At 46.9% G+C, this 18,818-nt stretch overlaps 1 protein-coding gene across 1 annotated transcript in view; it reads left to right on the forward strand.

The window, feature by feature from the left end:
* The first annotated feature begins 8,497 nt into the window (after positions 1 to 8,497).
* Positions 8,498 to 18,818, forward strand: part of TMEM44 (transmembrane protein 44) — a 47,365-nt gene continuing 37,044 nt past the window's right edge. Inside the window, exons 1-2 of the mRNA XM_075864062.1 lie at positions 8,498 to 8,781; positions 15,858 to 15,984. Coding sequence (XP_075720177.1) covers positions 8,627 to 8,781; positions 15,858 to 15,984 — 282 coding nt within the window. The 5' untranslated portion in view covers positions 8,498 to 8,626. The remainder of the gene's footprint in view (positions 8,782 to 15,857; positions 15,985 to 18,818) is intronic.

Raw genomic sequence — 18,818 nt, forward strand, 5'->3', positions numbered from 1 at the left:
GAAAACAGCTCCAAAAACGGCAGAAAAAACGGCGCGAAAACGCCTCGAAAAACGCTGCGAAAAACGTGAGTTGCTCAAAAAACGTCTGAAAATCAGGGGCTGTTTTCCCTTGCAAACAGCTCCGTATTTTCAGACGGTTTTGGCTCAGCGTGTGAACATACCCTCATACTTACGGTGGCGACACGTCTCTCCGCTGTCCTGCAGACGGGTCTTCTGGAATGACGTTTCAGCTCATGTGACCACTGCAGTCTGTGATTGTCTGCAGGGGTTACATGGGATGAAACATCATCCCAGGAGGCCGGCCTGGATGAAGAAACACAGATTCCTGGGTAAGTATAAGTTTTTTATTTTGAGTTGCGTTTTTTGCGGCAGAATTGTTGCTTTTCCAACGCAAAATAACGCAACATATGCCATTTGTTGCGGGTTTTACCTCCCAATTGAATTCAATGGGGAAAACCCGCAAAAAATAAGCAGCGATTACACAAATACAATTGACATGCTGCGGATTTAAAAAAAACGCACCGCAGGTCAATTTCTGAGCGTTTTATCCGGTCAGCATTTACGCAGCGTGTGGATAAGATTTGTTAAAATCTCATCCTTTCTGCTGCTTCTGTATTATGCTGCAGATTCTCCACAACAAAATTCATTGCGGAAAATCTGCAGTATATACGCTACGTATGAACTCACCCTTAGGGGGGATTCACACGAACGTGATTTGGCAGCGTGTAGGCCGCGTGGTTTTCGCGCGGCACGCAATGCCCTATAGAAGTCTATGGGGCAGTACACACAGTCCGTGTATTTTGCGCAGCGTTTGTTCGCTGCGCAAAATACGCGACAGGTTCAATAACTCTGCGTATTTCACGCATCACGCACCCATTGAAGTCAATGGGTGCGTGAAAACCACGCAGGTCGCACGGAAGCAATTCCGTCCGAACAGACTGAAACAGCGCACGAGCTGTCAAAAGGATGAATGGAAACAGAAAAGCACCACGTGCTTTTCTGTTTCCAAGCATCCAAACGGAGTGTCTTTGCGAGGAGCGAACCCCGACAACCGAAGCTAACTTCACCGGGTTCGGCCAAACTCGTTTTGGCCGAACCCGGCAAAAAAATTTCCGGTCCGCGACGTCGGGAGACATTCACTGTGCATGGTGCTGAAAGAGTTAAACTGTTTCAGCACCATGGACAGTGACTTGCGATCCCAAAATACATGAACCTGTAAAAAAAAAACGAAGTTCTAACTTACCGATTACTCCTGTCTCCTTCCTGCAGTCCGACCTCCCGGGATGACACTTCAGTTCAAGTGACAGCTCCAGCCAATCACAGGCCAAGCACAGGCTGCAGCCAATCACAGGCTGCAGCGGTCACTTGGACTGCCGCGTCATCCAGGGAGGTGGGGCCCGATGTCAAGAGAGGCGCGTCACCAAGGACGCGTCACCAAGGACGCATCACCAAGGCAACGGCCGGGAAGTTCTCGGTAAGTAGGAACTTTATCTTTTTTTTTTACAGGTTTTTCGCTGTTGTGTTCGGCATTCACTGTCGAGGGTGATGAAAGATTTAGCTCTTTCAGCACCTTGGACAGTGACGGGCGTTGACAAGCCTCATCTCTATGATGCCGGCTGCGTGAAAATCACGCAGCCGCGCATCAGACACGCATGACACACGCAGCTGTCAAATGGTTTTTGCGCTCGCAAAACGCCGCGTTGTTTGCGCGCGCAAAAACGCAACGTTCGTGTGAATCTGCCCTTAGACATAATTCACATAAACGTGGTATACGTCCGCGTGACAGCCATTTAAACAACAGCCGTCACACAGACCAATGTTCTTCAATGGGGCCATTCACACGGCCGTTGTTTCAACGGACCGTGTGAAGGGTCCGTGAGAAAATAGGACATGCCCTTTTTTTTCACACTTCACGCATCCCCCCATAGACTCTAATCTATGGCGGATGCGTATTAACGCATCCCGCAGTGCAGAACACGGATGCACCTCGGACGGGAAAAACTGCAGTTTTTCACGTCCGAGATGTGCAGCGCTCGTGTGAATCCGGCCTTACTGTTCACAAATGTGTTGTGGCGGATCCGTCGTAAGGCCAGGGTTCCCACGTAGAATAAACTCTGCGGAATTTCTGCAACGGAATTCTGTGCGGAAATTCTGCAGCATTTACAGTAGCAGCAAAGTGGATGTGATTACTAAAATCTCATGCCCATACTGCGGGAAAAAGACCTGCAGCGTAAACGTTAATAAAGTGACCTGCGGAGCAGAATTTAATTCTGCAGCACGTCAACTTATGCTGCGTTTTTGTTGATTGCTGCGGATTTCCCACATTGAATTCAATAGGGATCCAAAACCTGCAACAGAAAGCCAAGTGTTGCGACTTTTGCAGCGTATTCGCAACTACGGGGAAAAAAAAAATCCTACTTACCCAGGACGGTGTCCTTCCTGCAGTCTGGCCTCCTGGTATGACGTTTCATCCCATGGGACCACTGCAGCCAATCACAGGCTGCAGTGTCACATGGCCAGCAACATCATCGTAAGAGGGAGGGAGTAAGTATGAACATCTTTCTTACGCAGCGGAAATTCCATCAGAAAAACCGCACCACAACGTGGTGCGACTTTTCGGACAGAAAGTGCTGCAGGTTCCAGGTCGGATATGCTGCGTGATTTTTACGCAGCGTATCCGACCCGTGGGAACCTGCCCTAAAATCGATCCAAACAGTGCCTGACGGATCCCATTGACTGTCATTTTGACAGCAATATTAGTGCGGAATGCTGCGTTATTCTTGCCGTCAAAAAAGTTGGAACTGCCAAAGGCGACTACTAGTGGATCCCCTAACAACAGTGTGAACAAAGCAGAGGAAAAAAGCAGAGATTTCCACTATCTGCCTCCAATAGGATCTTTTCTAGCAGTAAAGTCTTTGGTCTTTGCCAACAAAATATTCAGGTACCAAAACCACTGAAAGGGCCAGTTCACACACAGTTTTTTGACAAGTTTTTTCAGAAAACGCACCAAAAACGGCCAAAAATGCCTCCCATTGATTTCAATGGGAGACGGAGGTATCTTTTTCCCGCGAGCGGAAAAACCGGCTTGTGGAAAAAAGAAGGTACATGCCCTATCTTTGGGCATTTACGCCTCTGATCTCCCATTGACATCAATGGGAGGCAGAGAAAGCGTATTTCGATTTCGCGGGTGAAAAACGCCGCTAAAATCATCGTGCAGGCAGAGGAAAATCTGCCTCAAAATTCCAAATGGAATTTTGAGGCAGATTTTCCTCCTGCAAAAAACTGGCTATGTTCACACGGGGTATTTTGCCGAGTTTTTTGACGCGGGAACCGCGTCGCAAAACTCGGCAAAAACGGCCCGAGAACGCCTCCCATTGATTTCAATGGGAGGCGTCGGCGTCTTTTTCCCGCGAGCAGTAAAACTGCCTTGCGGGAAAAAGAAGCGACATGCCCTATCTTCGGGCGCTTCCGCCTCTGACCTCCCATTGACTTCAATGGGAGGCAGAGAAAGCGTATTTCGCGCTGTTTTATGCCCGCGGCGCTCAACGGCCGCGGGCGAAAAACGGCGCGAAAATCGCCGCGAAAATCGGCGTGCAGGGAGAGGAAAATCTGCCTCAAAGTTCCAAATGGAATTTTGAGGCAGATATTCCTCCCCAAAATACTCCGTGTGAACATAGCCTAACTTTGGCTAAATTCACACTGCATTTGGTGTTTATGTTTGGAAGGAATATTTTCGCCAATATTTTTCTTTTTACTTTTGTATTAAAAAGGACACATCGGTGTGACTAGAGCCTTACTACTATACCAGAATCAGATGTTCTGGCCACACAGATTCCGCACCAAAAATCTGCTGCGATTTTCAGCACAATACATGTGCTACGGTTTTTTCAAAACCCCATCCACATGTAGCAGAAAAAATCCATGCGGAAATCAGAACAACCTGCGGATTTTCAAATCATTCTGTTGAGGAAATGCAAGTGATGTTAACCACGGATTTCAACTAAAACGAATAAGGTAAAATCTGCGGATGAAAACGTCTACATGATCCTAGGGCTCGCGCAAACGGTCGTATTGCGGTTTGGTTTCGTACAGAGCCATAATAGAACGGTCATAGAGGTCCATGATGCTTCTACCGTATTTCCGTATAGCTCCGATTTATTACAATTGTCCAACTAAAAGACAAATTGTGGCAATGTTTCTAGCAGAGAATATCTTACAGGACTGGCTCGCTCAGGCTCCATCCACTGGACCAGGGCCGGCCCTAGGATAGATGGCGCCCTGTGCGAAATGAACTTTCGGCGCCCCACCCCATCATTAAAAAAAAATGCCCCATAAAAAAAATTATAATGCCCCTTTAGTGCCCCCATACAGTATAATAATAATATTTAATAATATAATATATTATAACCCCTTCAAGGACACAGTATTTTGTCCTCTAATTGTGCCCACAGTATTTTGCCCCCTGTAGTACCCCTACACAGTATAATGTCCGCTTAGTGGCCCCCACACAGTATAATGCCCCCCTGTAGATTTTGCCATATAGCCTCCCTGTAGACAGTGCCATAATCCCCCACTTCCTTTTTGTAGATCGTGACATACAGTACCCCAACATCCCCCTTGTAGACAGTACCATACAGTCCCCCACCTCCCCCTTGTAGACAGTGCCATACAGTCCCACACCTCCCACTTGTAGATCGTGCCATACAGTCCCCGCACCTCCCCCTTGTAGACAGTGCCCCCAAACAAAAACAAAAATTGTACTCACCTAGGCCCCGTTCACATGACGAACTGAGCTGCTCCATGACGGGACCCTAGTACAGAGTTTCCCAACCTTTTCGGACTCGAGGCAGCACTGGAAAAACAAAATTTCCTCAGGGCCCCCCTACCAAATTTTTTTTGAGAAAGACAGAAAACAGCTAAGAACAAACACTCCACTCGTAGGGCATGTTCACACACGTTTTTTGTAAGGCAAAAAAAATCTGCCTCAAAATTCCTTCAGCAACTGACAGCGTTGTGTGACCTTTTTTTGGTGTTTTTTCTTAAGCTGTTGAAGCGAATGCAAAAGACGCAGGAAAAAAAGCTCCAAACGGGCGCTGCAGGTATCTTCTGCCTCCTATTAATTTCAATTGGAGATCAGAGGTGGAAACCACTTGAAGACCATCAGCCCCCCACTCACAGAAAAATGACCATCAACCCCCCACTCACAGTAAAATTACCGTCAGACCCCCACTCACAGATTCCCCCTGTAGGTAGCGCCACACAGCCCCTTGTAGGTAGCACCGCACAGCCCCTTGTGGGTAGCGCCAGACAGCCCCCTTGTAGGTAGCGCCACACAGCCCCTTGTGGGTAGCACCACACAACCCCCTTGTGGGTAGCACCACACAGCCCCCTTGTGGGTAGCGCCACACAGCCCCCTTGTGGGTAGCGCCAGACAGCCCCCTTGTGGGTAGCGCCAGACAGCCCCCTTGTAGGTAGCGCCACACAGCCCCCTTGTAGGTAGCGCCACACAGCCCCCTTGTAGATAGCGTCACACAGCCTCCTTGTAGATAGCGTCGCACAGCCCCCTGTAGGGAGTGCCGCACAGCCCCCTGTAGGGAATGCCGCACAGCCCCCTGGTAGGAAGTGTCGCAAAGACCCCTGGTAGGGAGTGCCGCACAGCCCCCTGGTAGGGAGTGCCCACAGCCCCCTGGTAGGAAGTGTCGCAAAGACCCCTGGTAGGGAGTGCCCACAGCCCCCTGGTTGGTAGTGCCCCACAGCCCCCTGGTTGGTAGTGCCACACAGCCCACAGCTCCGTCCCTGGTTGGTAGTGCCACACAGCCCACTGCTTGGTAGTGCCACACAGCCCACTGGTTGGTAGAGCCACACAGCCCAAAGCCCCCTGGTAGGTAGTGCCACACAGCCCACTGGTTGGTAGTGCCACACAGCCCACAGCCCCCTGGTTGGTAGTGCCACACAGCCCACAGCCCCCCCTGGTAGGTAGTGCCACACTGCCCACAGCCCCCTGGTAGGTAGTGCATGGACTACGAAATGACCGATAGCTGGCGGGCAAAAGACATTCAAAAAAGGACAACTGTGCAGGAGCAGACAAAATACCCAGCTTTCCCAGCTATCAAATAAATGTGTGGAAATAAAGTTATAACTTTTATTTAGTCTGAGTAAAGGATTAATCCTTTTAGCTAGATAAAATAAAAGTTATATCTTCGTTTATTTCCACACTTTTTTTTCATACCCGGGAAAGCTGGGTATTGTGTGTGTTCCTGCACAGTTGTCCTTTGTAGGTAGTGCCACACAGCCCACAGCCCCCCTGTAGATAGCAACCCCCCTCCTTCCAGTAAAGATAGCGCCACCGTAGCTCCCTGAAGGAGCGGAATCCCCGTGTGGCCGGGGATTCCGGTCCTGGAGCGCTGCTTGATGCCTCTGTCCATATATGGACAGTGACATCAGGGAAAACTCCTGAGGCGGAATCCCCGTCCACAGCGTTGCAGACTCTATGACCATCGATTCCACTCCAGGAGAAGCTCCTGTCGTCTATGTCCATGACGTCATTGGCTTCTCCTGGAGTGGAATCCACGGTCATAGAGTCTGCAATGCTTGTTTTTCCAGTGCTGCCTCGAGTCCGAAAAGGTTGGGAAACTCTGTACTAGGGTCCCGTCATGGAGCAGCTCAGTTCGTCATGTGAACGGGGCCTAGGTGAGTACAATTTTTGTTTTTGTTTGGGGGCGCTGTCTACAAGGGGGAGGTGGGGGCTGTATGTCACGATCTACAAAAAGGAGGTGGGGGATTATGGCACTGTCTACAGGGAGGCTATATGGCAAAATCTACAGGGGGGCACTATACTGTGTGGGGGCCACTAAGCGGACATTATACTGTGTAGGGGTACTACAGGGGGCATAATACTGTGGGCACAATTAGAGGACAAAATACTGTGTCCTTGAAGGGGTTGTAATATATTATATTATTAAATATTATTATTAGGCCGGATTTACACGAGCGTGTGCGTTTTGCGCGCGCAAAAAAACGCTGCGTTTTGCGTGCGCAAAAGGCAATTGACAGCTCCGTGTGTCATCCGTGTATGATGCGCGGCTGCGTGATTTTCGCGCAGCCGCCATCATAGAGATGAGGTAGTCGACGCCCGTCACTGTCCAAGGTGCTGAAAGAGCTAACTGATCGGCAGTAACTCTTTCAGCACCCTCGACAGTGAATGCCGATCACAATATACACCAACCTGTGAATAAAAAAAGACGTTCAAACTTACCATGAACTGCCTGCTTCCTCCAGTCCGGTCTCCCGGCCGTTGCCTTGGTGACGCGTCCCTCTCTTGTCATCCGGCCCCACCTCCCAGGATGACGCGGCAGGCCCATGAGACCGCTGCAGCCTGTGATTGGCTGCAGCCTGTGCTTGGCCTGTGATTGGCTGCAGCTGTCACTTGGCCTGAATTGTCATCCCGGGAGGTCGGACTGGAGGAAGGAGCCGGGACTTATCGGTAAGTCCGAACTTCTGTTTTTTTTTACACGTATATGTATATTGTGATCGAAAGTCACTGTCCATGGTGCTGAAACAGTTTAAGTCTTTGAGCACCGTGGGCAGTGACTGTCTCCTGTCGTCGCGTACCCGAACATTTTTTGCCGGGTTCGGTCAAAACGAGTTCGGCCGAACCCGGTGAAGTTCGGTGCGCTCATCTCTAATTTGACACTCCGTTTGGATGTTTGTAACCAGAAAAGCACGTGGTGCTTTTCTGTTTACATTCATCCTTTTGACAGCTCTTGCGTGATTTTCGCGCATGCAACGCAGGACCGTCCGTGTGGCATGCGTTGTTTTCACGCACCCATTGAAGTCAATGGGTGCGTGTTGCGTGAAAAACGCAAGAATATAGAACATGTCGTGAGTTTTACGCAACGCACTCACGCAGCGCAAAATTCACGCATCGTCTAAACAGCCCCATAGACTATTATAGGTGCGTACGACACGCGTGAAAAGCACGCGCGTCGCACGCGCGTATAATACGCTCGTGTAAATGAGGCCTTATACTGTATGGGGGCATTAAAGGGTCATTATAATTTTTTTTATGGGCCATTATTTTTTAATGATGGGGTGGGGCGCCGAAAGATCATTTCGCACAGGGCGCCATCTATCCTAGGGCCGGCCCTGGTTGCAACGGCGCGGGGATACACACACCCGCTGAAGCCCCTCTTGCCGTGTGGCGGCTGGCGCCCTGTGCGACCGCACTGGTCGAACATAGCTAAGGCCGGCCATGCACTGGACTCTGCTGTGGCAATGAGCCCTAGGGCTACGATTACATCATGTTTGTCTGCTGTCATACATAGATTTGCTTTAGAAAATAAAAACTAAATACTACAAAAACAGGGATATTGTATCTGACACTAGAGAAAACCGCTAGTGTGAACGGAGGCGTCAATGTCATGATCAGGATCCCGTTTGTTTCAATTGAGGCTGAGAGTACTAGGATCAGCAGAGTTTTTATGGCAGGGCAGGGGGCGCGGCCAGGATGCACAGGTGGAGCAGACCTCAGCTCTATAGCCTGGAAGCATCCACACAGGTATATGTCAGTGACAGGCATACACTTCGCTGCACGCTGCCCCCTCATACCAGGTGCTGAGGGGGTAACATGGACGGGGCGGGAAACGTCACCGTGAAGGAGGGTCGTGACCCCGGCCTGTGGAACCTGGACTATCTGATCGCCTGCTTCGCTGAGGAGAAGATCTGCGTGTCGTTCGGGCTCTGGCTGCTGTCCTGCTTGTTCTGGTTCACCTCCTTCTCCCTGTAATGTCGCCTGTTCCTTCTTTGTTTTGTTTGGCTGCTCCTCCTGCAGGGATCGTTCACCTGATAAGACTTCCGTCTGTTAAACAGGCAGTGTAGATAGAGGGAGATAGTGGCAGCAAAGGGGTTAAGTTGCTAGTATGGTGTGGTGAATGTAGTCACTTCTGACCCACATACTTGAGCAAACACTTCTCTGTGTGTGTGTATATATATATATAATCTTCTGTGCTATGAGATGTGTAATGGCGTTTTTAATTCTATTTGATATTTTTTTTTTTAAACATTTTCCATTTGCGCTAGATACCATTTATAGCAGTGGCGGTTACTTGAAGCACCGTCCTATTACACATCTTCAAGTCTCCTTCACACATACAGATTTTTTTTTTTTGTCTGGCAACAAACTGCATCAAAAACCACCAGCATGATTAAAATGTAACATGCGTTTTTGATGGTGTTTTTAGTGGCGCTTTGTTATTTGGTGTACCTAAATAAAAGTTTACGTGAAAAACGCCATACCCAGAGCATGTGTGTTTGGAAAAAAACTGCCACTGACCACAAAAACGTTCCATTGCCCAAAAACACTGCAAACCAATGCAGCTGTGTAGTGCTTTTTATATTTTTCTATAGACTTTAAGGCTGGGTTCACACGACCATATTACGTCCGTAATGTACGGAACGTATTTCGGCCGGAAGACCCGGACCGAACACACTGCAGGGGGCCGGGCTCCTAGCATCATAGTGATGTACGGCGCTAGGAGTCCCTGCCTCTCCGTGGAACTACTGTCCCGTACTGTAATCATGATTACAGTTGTCCTGCAGCGAGGCAGGGACTCCTAGCATCGTACATCACTATGATGCTTGGAGCCCGGCTCCCTGCAGTGTGTTCGGTCCGGGTCTTCCGGCCGAAATACGTTCCGTACTTTACGGACGTAACATGGTTGTGTGAACCCATCCTTAGGCTATGTTCACACAGTTTTTTGCAGGCAGAATTTCTGCCTCAAAATTCCATTTGGAAGTTTGAGGCAGATTTTCCTCTCCCTGCACGCCGATTTGAGTGCCGCGGGCATAAAACGCTGTGAAATGCGCTTTTTCTGCCTCCCATTGATGTCAATGGAAGGTCAGAGGCGTAAACGGCCGAAGATAGGGCATGTCCCTTCTCCCGCGAGACGGTTTCACCGCTCGTGGGAAAAGACGCCTCCGCCTCCCATTGAAATCAATGGGAGGCATTTTCGGGCCGTTTTTGACGAGTTTTGCGACGCGGTTTCTGCGTCAAAAAACTCTGTGTGAACATAGCCTTACGTAAACTCTGGCCGCAGCAAAATACTGAATCCAGCAAAATAATAATAGTGGTCTCCTCATAGGAAGCAGAGAGACCTTTTCGGCAACCTATGCACCGCCTATAGCTACACCCCTAGATTAATGAGGCTCAGTCACCAGATTATAAGTGCCCTATCTTCTACATAATGTGATTGGCGCTGTAATGTAGATAACAGTGGTTTTTATTTAGAAAAACGATCATTGATGAGGAAGTTATGAGCAATTTTAGCTTTATGCTAATTAGTTTCTTAATGACCAACTAGGCATTTTTTTACTTTTGACCAACTGGGCGTAGTGCAGAGTAGTGTATGACGCTGACCAATCAGTGACCAATCACCGTCATACACTTCTCTCCATTCATGTCCATTTGTATTCCGCACAGCGTGATCTCGTGAGATCACGCTGTGCTGTCACATACACCCACATTAACTTTACTGAAGTGTCTTGAGAGTGAATAGACATCACCACCAGCCAGGACGCCATGTCTATTCACACTCCCGACACTTCGGTAAAGTTTGTGTGGGACTTAATCGCTACTGCTGTCATTCATAGCGTGATCTCGTGAGATCTTTGTTTTATAATGTATTGCAGTATATTGTCATTTTTACAGGCTCCTGTTAAGCACTGCCAGAGGCAGAGCTTAGCAAGAAAGGTAGTACTAGGGGCCCTCATAAGGCCCCTGGGCTGCCATGACAACCATCGGCACCTCCTGATCTCGAGCTGTCAGAGGGGGGCATCTTAGATGCTGCGATTGATCGCAGCATCTAAGGGTTTTAACTGCCGGAATCAGCCAGGGCGTCAGCTGTAATACAATTCTGACACCCGCTGTGTATGGAGCGGATGAGCCCGCTCCAAACATCACCCCCCCCCCGCACCACAACGTGCTATTACGTCATGGTTTGCGTAGGGGTTAAAGAGAGTTGTCCAGTTATAAGAAATCAATGACCTAGCCTCAGGATAGGCGATCAACTTCTGATCGGTGGGGGTCCAACACCCGGCACTCCTGCCAATCAGCTGTTCCGAAGGCCACAGCGTTCATACCAGCACTGCTTCCCCTTCACTGCTTGTACTGTGAATCACCGACAAACTTATTATATTTTTCAAGAAGTGATAAACAACATATGTTCTTCCTTACGTCTTCTCCCCTTCACTTGAAATACTGTGAATTTCCGCTACAAGTGTGTTGGGGATTCACAGTATGAGCAGATAGGGGAAGGAGGGGTGCTCGTACGAGCCCCTTCAAAGCTGCTAATCGGCGGGGGTTTTGCATTTTTTTTTCCACAGCTTGGGCATGAGAATTTCTAAATCTCATTCACTTTGCTGCTACTGTAAATTCTGCAGAATTTCCGCACATAATCCCATTGCGGGAATTCCGCAGCGTTTACGCAATTTGCATCCACCCATGAGGTAGATGCCAATGGCCTCATTAGGGGAAAAATTCCTCCCTGACTCCAAATATGACAATCATCATAAATCCCTGGTTCAATGTTCTCTCTCCAGAATCTAGCACTCCTAACCTGTAATATTATTATATTTTTCAATAAGTGATAATCAGTCTTTGAAAAGAAGGAACGTATGTTGCTTATCATTATAAGGCCTTGTTTACACACTGCAGATTTGCTGAAGATTTTGCATGTCTTTTTATAAGCCAAAACTAGAATTGGATCCAGGAGAGCAGATCTATAATGCCTTCCCTTTTTATATATTTCTTTTGTGTGGTTTAAAAAATACACGCAAAATCTGCACTGTGTGAACAAGGCCTTATAATGATAATCAATCTTTGGTTTTGGTGTGTTTTCACACAATTTCGCTAAACCGCTGCATTTTAATACAATTTCATGGTAATCAATCGTCCCTTGCCAGTTCTAAGGCCTCATTTACACGAGCGTGTGCGTTTTGCGCGCGCAAAAAACGCAGCGTTTTGCGTGCGCAAAAGGCACTTCACAGCTCCGTGTGTCATCCGTGTATGATGTGCGGCTGCGTGATTTTCGCCAGCCGCCATCATAGAGATGAGGCTAGTCGACGTCAGTCACTCCATGGTGCTGAAAGAGTTAACTGATCGGCAGTAACTCTTTCAGCACCCTCGACAGTGCATTCCGATCACCATATCGAGCAACCTGTTTAAAAAAAAAAGAGGTTCGTACTTACCGAGAACTTCCCGGCCGTTGCCTTGGTGACGCGGCCTTGGTGACGCGGCCTTGGTGACGCGTCCTTGGTGACGCGCCTCTCTTGACATCTGGCCCCACCTCCCTGGATGACGCGGCAGTCCATGTGACCGCTGCAGCCTGTGCTTGGCTTGTGATTGACTGCAGCTGTCACTTGGACTGAATTGTCATCCCGGGAGGTCAGACTGGAGGAAGAAGCCGGGAGTTATCGGTAAGTCAGAACTTTTTTTTTTTTACACGTTCACGTATATTGGAATCGGAAGTCACTGTCCAGAGTGCTGAACCAGTTTAACTCTTTCAGCACCCTGCACAGTGACTGTCTCCTGCCGGGTTCGGTCAAAACGAGTTCGGCCGAACCCGGTAAAGTTCGGTTCGCTCATGTCTAAGACACTCCGTTCGGATGTTTGTAAACAGAAAAGCACGTGGTGCTTTTCTGTTTACATTCAGTTTGACAGCTCTTGCGTGAATCACGCAGTTCGCACGGAAGTGCTTCCGTGCGACCTTCATGGTTTTCACGCACCCATTGACTTCAATGGGTGCGTGATGCGCGAAAAACGCACGATTATAGAACATGTCGTGAGTTTTACGCAACGCACTCGCGCTGCGCAAAATTCACGCATCAACTGCACTGCCCCATAGAGTAATATAGGTGCGTACGACACGCGTGAAAAGCACGCGCGTCGCACGCGCGTATATTACGCTCGTGTAAATGAGGCCTAACCTTGTACAATTATATCAGTAACTCACCACGAGTCCAGAAGTCACAAATGGAATTATCTCAAACTATTTCCGATGGTCCTGCTTCTAGCAATGGCTGTGACCATACCCTCAAAAACTGCATGGTTAGGCCGGATTCACACGAGCGTGTGCGTTTTGCACGCGCAAAAGGTCCATAACCGCTCCGTGTGTCAGCAGCATATGATGCGTGGCTGTGTGATTTTCGCGCAGCCGCCATCATTATGACACTATGACATTAAACCGGCTCGCGGGATAAAGAAGGGACATGCCCTATCTTCGGGCGTTTACGCCTCTGACCTCCCATTGACCTCAATAGGAGGCAGAGAAAGTGTATTTTGCAGCGTTTTATTCCCGCAGCGCTCAATGGCCGCAGGTGAAAAACGTCGCAAAAATCGGTGTGCATGCAGAGCAAAATCTGACTCAAAATTCCAAACGGAATTTTGAGGCATATTTTCCTCCTGCAAAAAACTCTGTGTGACCCGGCCTTCGTTACTAGACTGTACTATATTTGCATTACTAGGTGTGCGTGTTGACTTCAGTTCAGTGGCCTTATTGTTTTTCCATCCTGGACATCCGTCATTGAGTCATCTCTTCTTGGCAGTATCTGATTTCAGGAGGACCGGCTACTAGTATCCCCATAAAACATGATGGCCATTTGGAAAAAATTTATTAAAAATAAATAAATATTTTAGGTTATCTGCTTATACTGCAGATGTCATTTATTGCAAATGAACTGGAGATATTACTGTACATATTTGTAGTTGGTTGGAATTATGAGAGCTTTGAGGCTGGTAGGCCTCCCGTCTAATATTGGAGCGGTATTAATAACAGACTTAGGGCCTGTTCACATTGTGCGATATTGATTCCGTTGAAAACAACGGAACCCTTTCACAACGATGGCAAACGGAAACCATTAGCAAAGTTTCCGTCACCGTTTAGATCACTGCAAACAGAATGTAAGGTTTCCGTTTGCATTTCCGTTGAGGGGTTAACCCAATGGTACCACTCAACGGAAAGCAACGCTGATGTGAACAGTGCCTTAAAGGGGTTGTCCAGTTTTATTATGTTTAATTTATTTAAGCTTTTCTAATATACATGTATTAGAAATGATGATCGCATACCTTTCTGTAACGGTGCAGTTGCCCTTGTCTGGTATCGCCCATAATAATGCATCCATAGAATAACTGAATGGACTAAAGATGGCGTCAGTCATGTGACCCACCACCCGCACATCATGTGACCCACCACCCGCACATCATGTGACCACTGACCTTCAGGTATATGATCTGGTAAATAGTATTTTACTGAGGAGTATTAAATATGACTACATACAGCAGCATCCTGTCTGTCAGTCTTTGTGACATTGTTCTCGCTGTCTCCTCTGTTTTTTTGGGGGGTTTTTTTCAATTTAGTTTATTACAAAAATGAGAATATCACCTAGAGACAGGCACCCGTTTTATACAAGTAAATACACACAGGGTGAAGTAGCTCATAATTATTCCACCATTTGTTCTATTCACTTAGGATATTTATAAAATCATTCGCATGCCATACAAAATTATCAACTTAAAAATGTGCCTGCTATATATGGTCAAACATTGAATTAACTCACCCCTAATGTGATGGCTGGAACGACTTCTCTTCGGTGAGGCGTGCGATGTTAGCCGGTATTGATGATGTTGCTACCGTGTCAGTCAGTCTAGAGCGCAATCGACTCTTTGCAATGGTAAGTTTTGAAAAGGAGCTTGTCCCGACTTGCTTAAAGGGGTTTTCCCATTAGACATTTATGACATATCCACAGGATATGTCATAAAAGTCAGGTAGATACGGATCCCACCTATCTCTAGAACGGGGCCACCCTAAACCCTTTTCTACCTCTCTGTGTTCTGACTGATTTTCGACCATGAAGAAGAAAACCGAGTGGCTCGCTGAGCTACGTAGTTTCCGTAACTCCCATAGTAGTGAATGGCAGTTACAGAAGCAGCGAAGCGTGCAAGTTACGCTGTTTCCGAAACTACAGTGAGCTATGCTGTTTTCTTCTTCATGGTCGGAAGTCAGCCAGAACACAGGGAGGTAGAACGGGGTTTAGGGGGCCCCGTTCTAGAGATAGGTGCGGGTCCCAGAAGTGGGACCCGCATCTTTCTGACATTTATGACATATCCTGCGTGCTAGGACGGGAGTGGACCAGTCCAGTCACCTGACCTCAGGTCACTGACTCGGATCAGGTGACCGGACTGCTCCACTCTTGGGCCGACGCGCAACAACTTCAGACCGCCGCCGCCATATTTGGCTCCGTCTGCTTTTAAATGTGAGTGAATAGGGGGGACAGAGCCTAGGAGGGAATGACCCAGCGGGGCATGCTGTGACGGGAGTGGACCAGTCCAGTCACCTGACCTCACGTCACTGTCTCGGGTCAGGTGACCGGGCTGGTCCACTCTCGGGCTGGAACTCCCCAACCTCACTCTGACCGCCGTCATACTTGAGCCAAATAGCCAATGACGCGGTCTGAGTGTGGTCGGGCCAGACCAAATGAACTCACAGGCCCTACGGATTATACCGTTCTACTGTGAAGAGACGGGCCTACTACACTGATATAACAATAGTATGTGAGCAGAATTTCTAATACATGTATATTAGAAAACTGTACCCTTTCCTATTCTTTAAATAAATAAGCCCCTTTAACACTAACTTGTTACCCATTAAATAATGAAATAGAAATTGCTGCTTTTATTAAAGTGAGAAGATCGCTCCACAGATCAATAAGTCTGGTCTATAATAATATTAGTTTTTCAGTAGTATTTAAAAATCGCCAGTATTATTGCTTGCCGTTATTTTAATATACCGGTATGTATCTTTTAGACATGTCTACTTGAGGTTCAAGCGGAAATTCAGCTATGAAGAATCTGTGTTCTGGAGCATATATGGGTTTTTCGGTTCTATGTGTAACACAATTGGGGCCTTATTGTCAAAACAGCTCACCATCCAGGTATGTATAATAATGGTATGAATATAATTTTTAAGTACCGTGTGTCACAGAAAACATGTTCTGTTGTGTGGCAGTTAAAAATAAAAACCAGACATGTCTGCTTTAATAAATAATTGACTTCCCTATGAATAAACAATTCTGGAGCATCTATCTTTTTATGTCTACGTTGTGCGTTCCTGTTATTCTTCCTAGAAACGTGAATGAATAAATTGACAACTGGGTGTTACACAGACTGACATTGACCAATCAGTGCTGACAGAGTGAGACTGGGGACAAACCCCTCTGAAAAGGGGAATAATAACACTCAGTTGTCAATTTATTCTTACATTTCCAGGAGGAATAACAGAGGAAAAGCACAATGCAAAGTTTTAAGAAAGATACTACAAAAAAATTGTTTCATAGAGAATATCAGTATTAACTAAAACAGACATGTCAGGAGAGCAAGCAGGTTCTCTTTAACGATACACTTCTAGTGTCACTATTTGAGGTTTTCTAAGGGCCGGTTCATATCAGAGTTCGCTTTCCGTTCAGGGGTTCCGTCTGAGGTTTCCGTGGTGGAACCCCTCAATGGAAAGTCAAACGGAAACCTTAGCTTCCGTTTGTATCCCCATTGATATCAATGGCGACGAAAACATTGTTGATGGTTTCCGTTTGTCACCATTTCGGCAGGTTTTTGTGACGGAATCAATAGCGCAGTCGACTGCGCTATTGATTCCGTCTGAGAAACCATGCTCAACCAAGCTTTTTCTGAGGATATCCACAGGATATGTCATAAATGTCAAATCGATGTGGGTCCCGCCTCTGGGACCCGCACCTATCTCCAGAACGGGACCCCCTAAACCCCGTTCAGCCACTCTGTGTTGCGGCTGAATGAGGTGAATTCTGACCATGAATAAGGTTATATGTCCTAACAACTGCCTGTGTACTATCCGTACGCAGGCTAATGTACTGGCATGTAGATCTATGCCAGTACATTAACTGGTTCCCGACCGCTGGCTGTATTTTCACGGCCAGCGGTCAGGGTTCTTAAAACCCGAGCCATAGACTTTTTACGGCTCGGGTTTTCACTTGCTGCCTGCGCGATCGGGCAGCTGAATGTCGGGTCTCCGGCTGTCAGTGACTGCCGGGGACCCTGAGGAGAAGATAGAAGCAGCTTTCGCTGTTTCTGTCTTCTCCGATGTCTTTTTACACAGCGCTCAATGATCGCTGTGTATATGAATAGAGGCAGCAGCAGCGGCTCTGTCTCTATTGGTCCCGGTGATCATCTGACTGGTCACATGATCGCCGGGTGCCGTTACTGACAGACTGCTGCTGGGTCTTACTAGACCCAGCGCAGCCCTATTCGTGACAATCGTCACTATGAGAGGGCTGATTTCCCCTGTAACTGGGGCTGCTGTGCAGCTCCAGTTACATTGGAAAAGATGGTGTAAAAGAAAGAAAAAAAATATATAAAGTTCCCCGAAGGTCTTTTTTGACCTTTTGAGGGATAGACCATAGTAATAAAAAAATAGTAAAGTAAAGAGCAAAAAAAATTAAATAATAAATACACATAAAATACCCAGCCCCAAAAAAAAAACATCCCCCCCCCCGCCAATCATTGTTGTAACGCTAGCGCTGACCCAATTACCCTAATATAGACATGTAATATATAAAAATTTACGGTAGACAATGACGATTACAAATAAAAGGTCTATTTTAGGGTAAAACTATGTTATTACCCCAAAAAAATAGCTGAAACGTAAAAAAGCTTATTTTTTTACTATTATTTTCAAACTTTATGAATAAAACTTCTAAAATAGCAAAAAAGGTGTTTATAAAAACGATACAAAATGAAACCTGCATTGTCTACGGAAAAAACTTCGCAAAAATCACGTCGTTAGCCCAACAAATAGAAAAGTTATAGCCATTTAACTAACACGTGCTAAAAAGGGCTAAACGGTGGCTCAAAATAGCCCAGTCCTGAACTGGTTAAAGTTTAAAAGTAAAAAAATAGTAAAGTAATGTTAAATAAAAAAAACCACATACACACATTACAATAAACATTAAAATAAGTCTCGCTACATAAAATGTACACATTCGGTATTGTCACGACCGTAATAACACATTTATAGCGTCATTCGTGTTTACTCTGTTATAAAATAAAAAAACTGCTTTCTTTCACTTATTAATGTGAAGCACAAGGTATTATGAATTTTGAACCTCCATGTGCCTTACATTAATAGTAAATAACCCCATGTACCTTACACATTAACCCAATGTTGTCCATTACGACTGAGGAACATGATGGGGTTAATTACTATTAATGTGAGGCACATGAAGGTTCAAAATTCATACCACCACGTGCCTCACGTCAGAAAATGGAAGAACTTTTTTTTGGGCAAAAGTATCGTATTTGATACCGATACTTTGTGTTGTATTGCGATACCAAGTCCAAATTCTGGTATCGTGACATCCCTAGTCCAGACTGGCATCAGCAGAAGACAAAGGATGTCTCGTTGATCGGCGCTCGCTGCATCGGCCAGATATCGGCAGGTGTAAAAGGCCCTTTAGTGCTATAGATATGTTGTTTCCCCTGATGTTTTAAGTCCTTAGTGACGCCCCTGGCTACTAGTGCTGCATCGTTGGGTCACTTATGAAACCCAGCGATGCAGCTGAAAGCTGCGGGTAGTCGGCCATGAGAAGTGGGGGACGGGACAAGAACATCTTTTGCATCGGGGCCTATGAGCCATTAGCTATGCACCTGTTGATAGCCTATCCTTCAGCTAGGCCAAAATTGTATGATCGTGTTGGTCCCATCCCCGGGACCCCCACTGATAAACATAATGAAGTCCAAC

This window comes from Rhinoderma darwinii, chromosome 4 (assembly GCF_050947455.1).
Source record: "Rhinoderma darwinii isolate aRhiDar2 chromosome 4, aRhiDar2.hap1, whole genome shotgun sequence".
Taxonomy (NCBI): domain Eukaryota; kingdom Metazoa; phylum Chordata; class Amphibia; order Anura; family Rhinodermatidae; genus Rhinoderma; species Rhinoderma darwinii.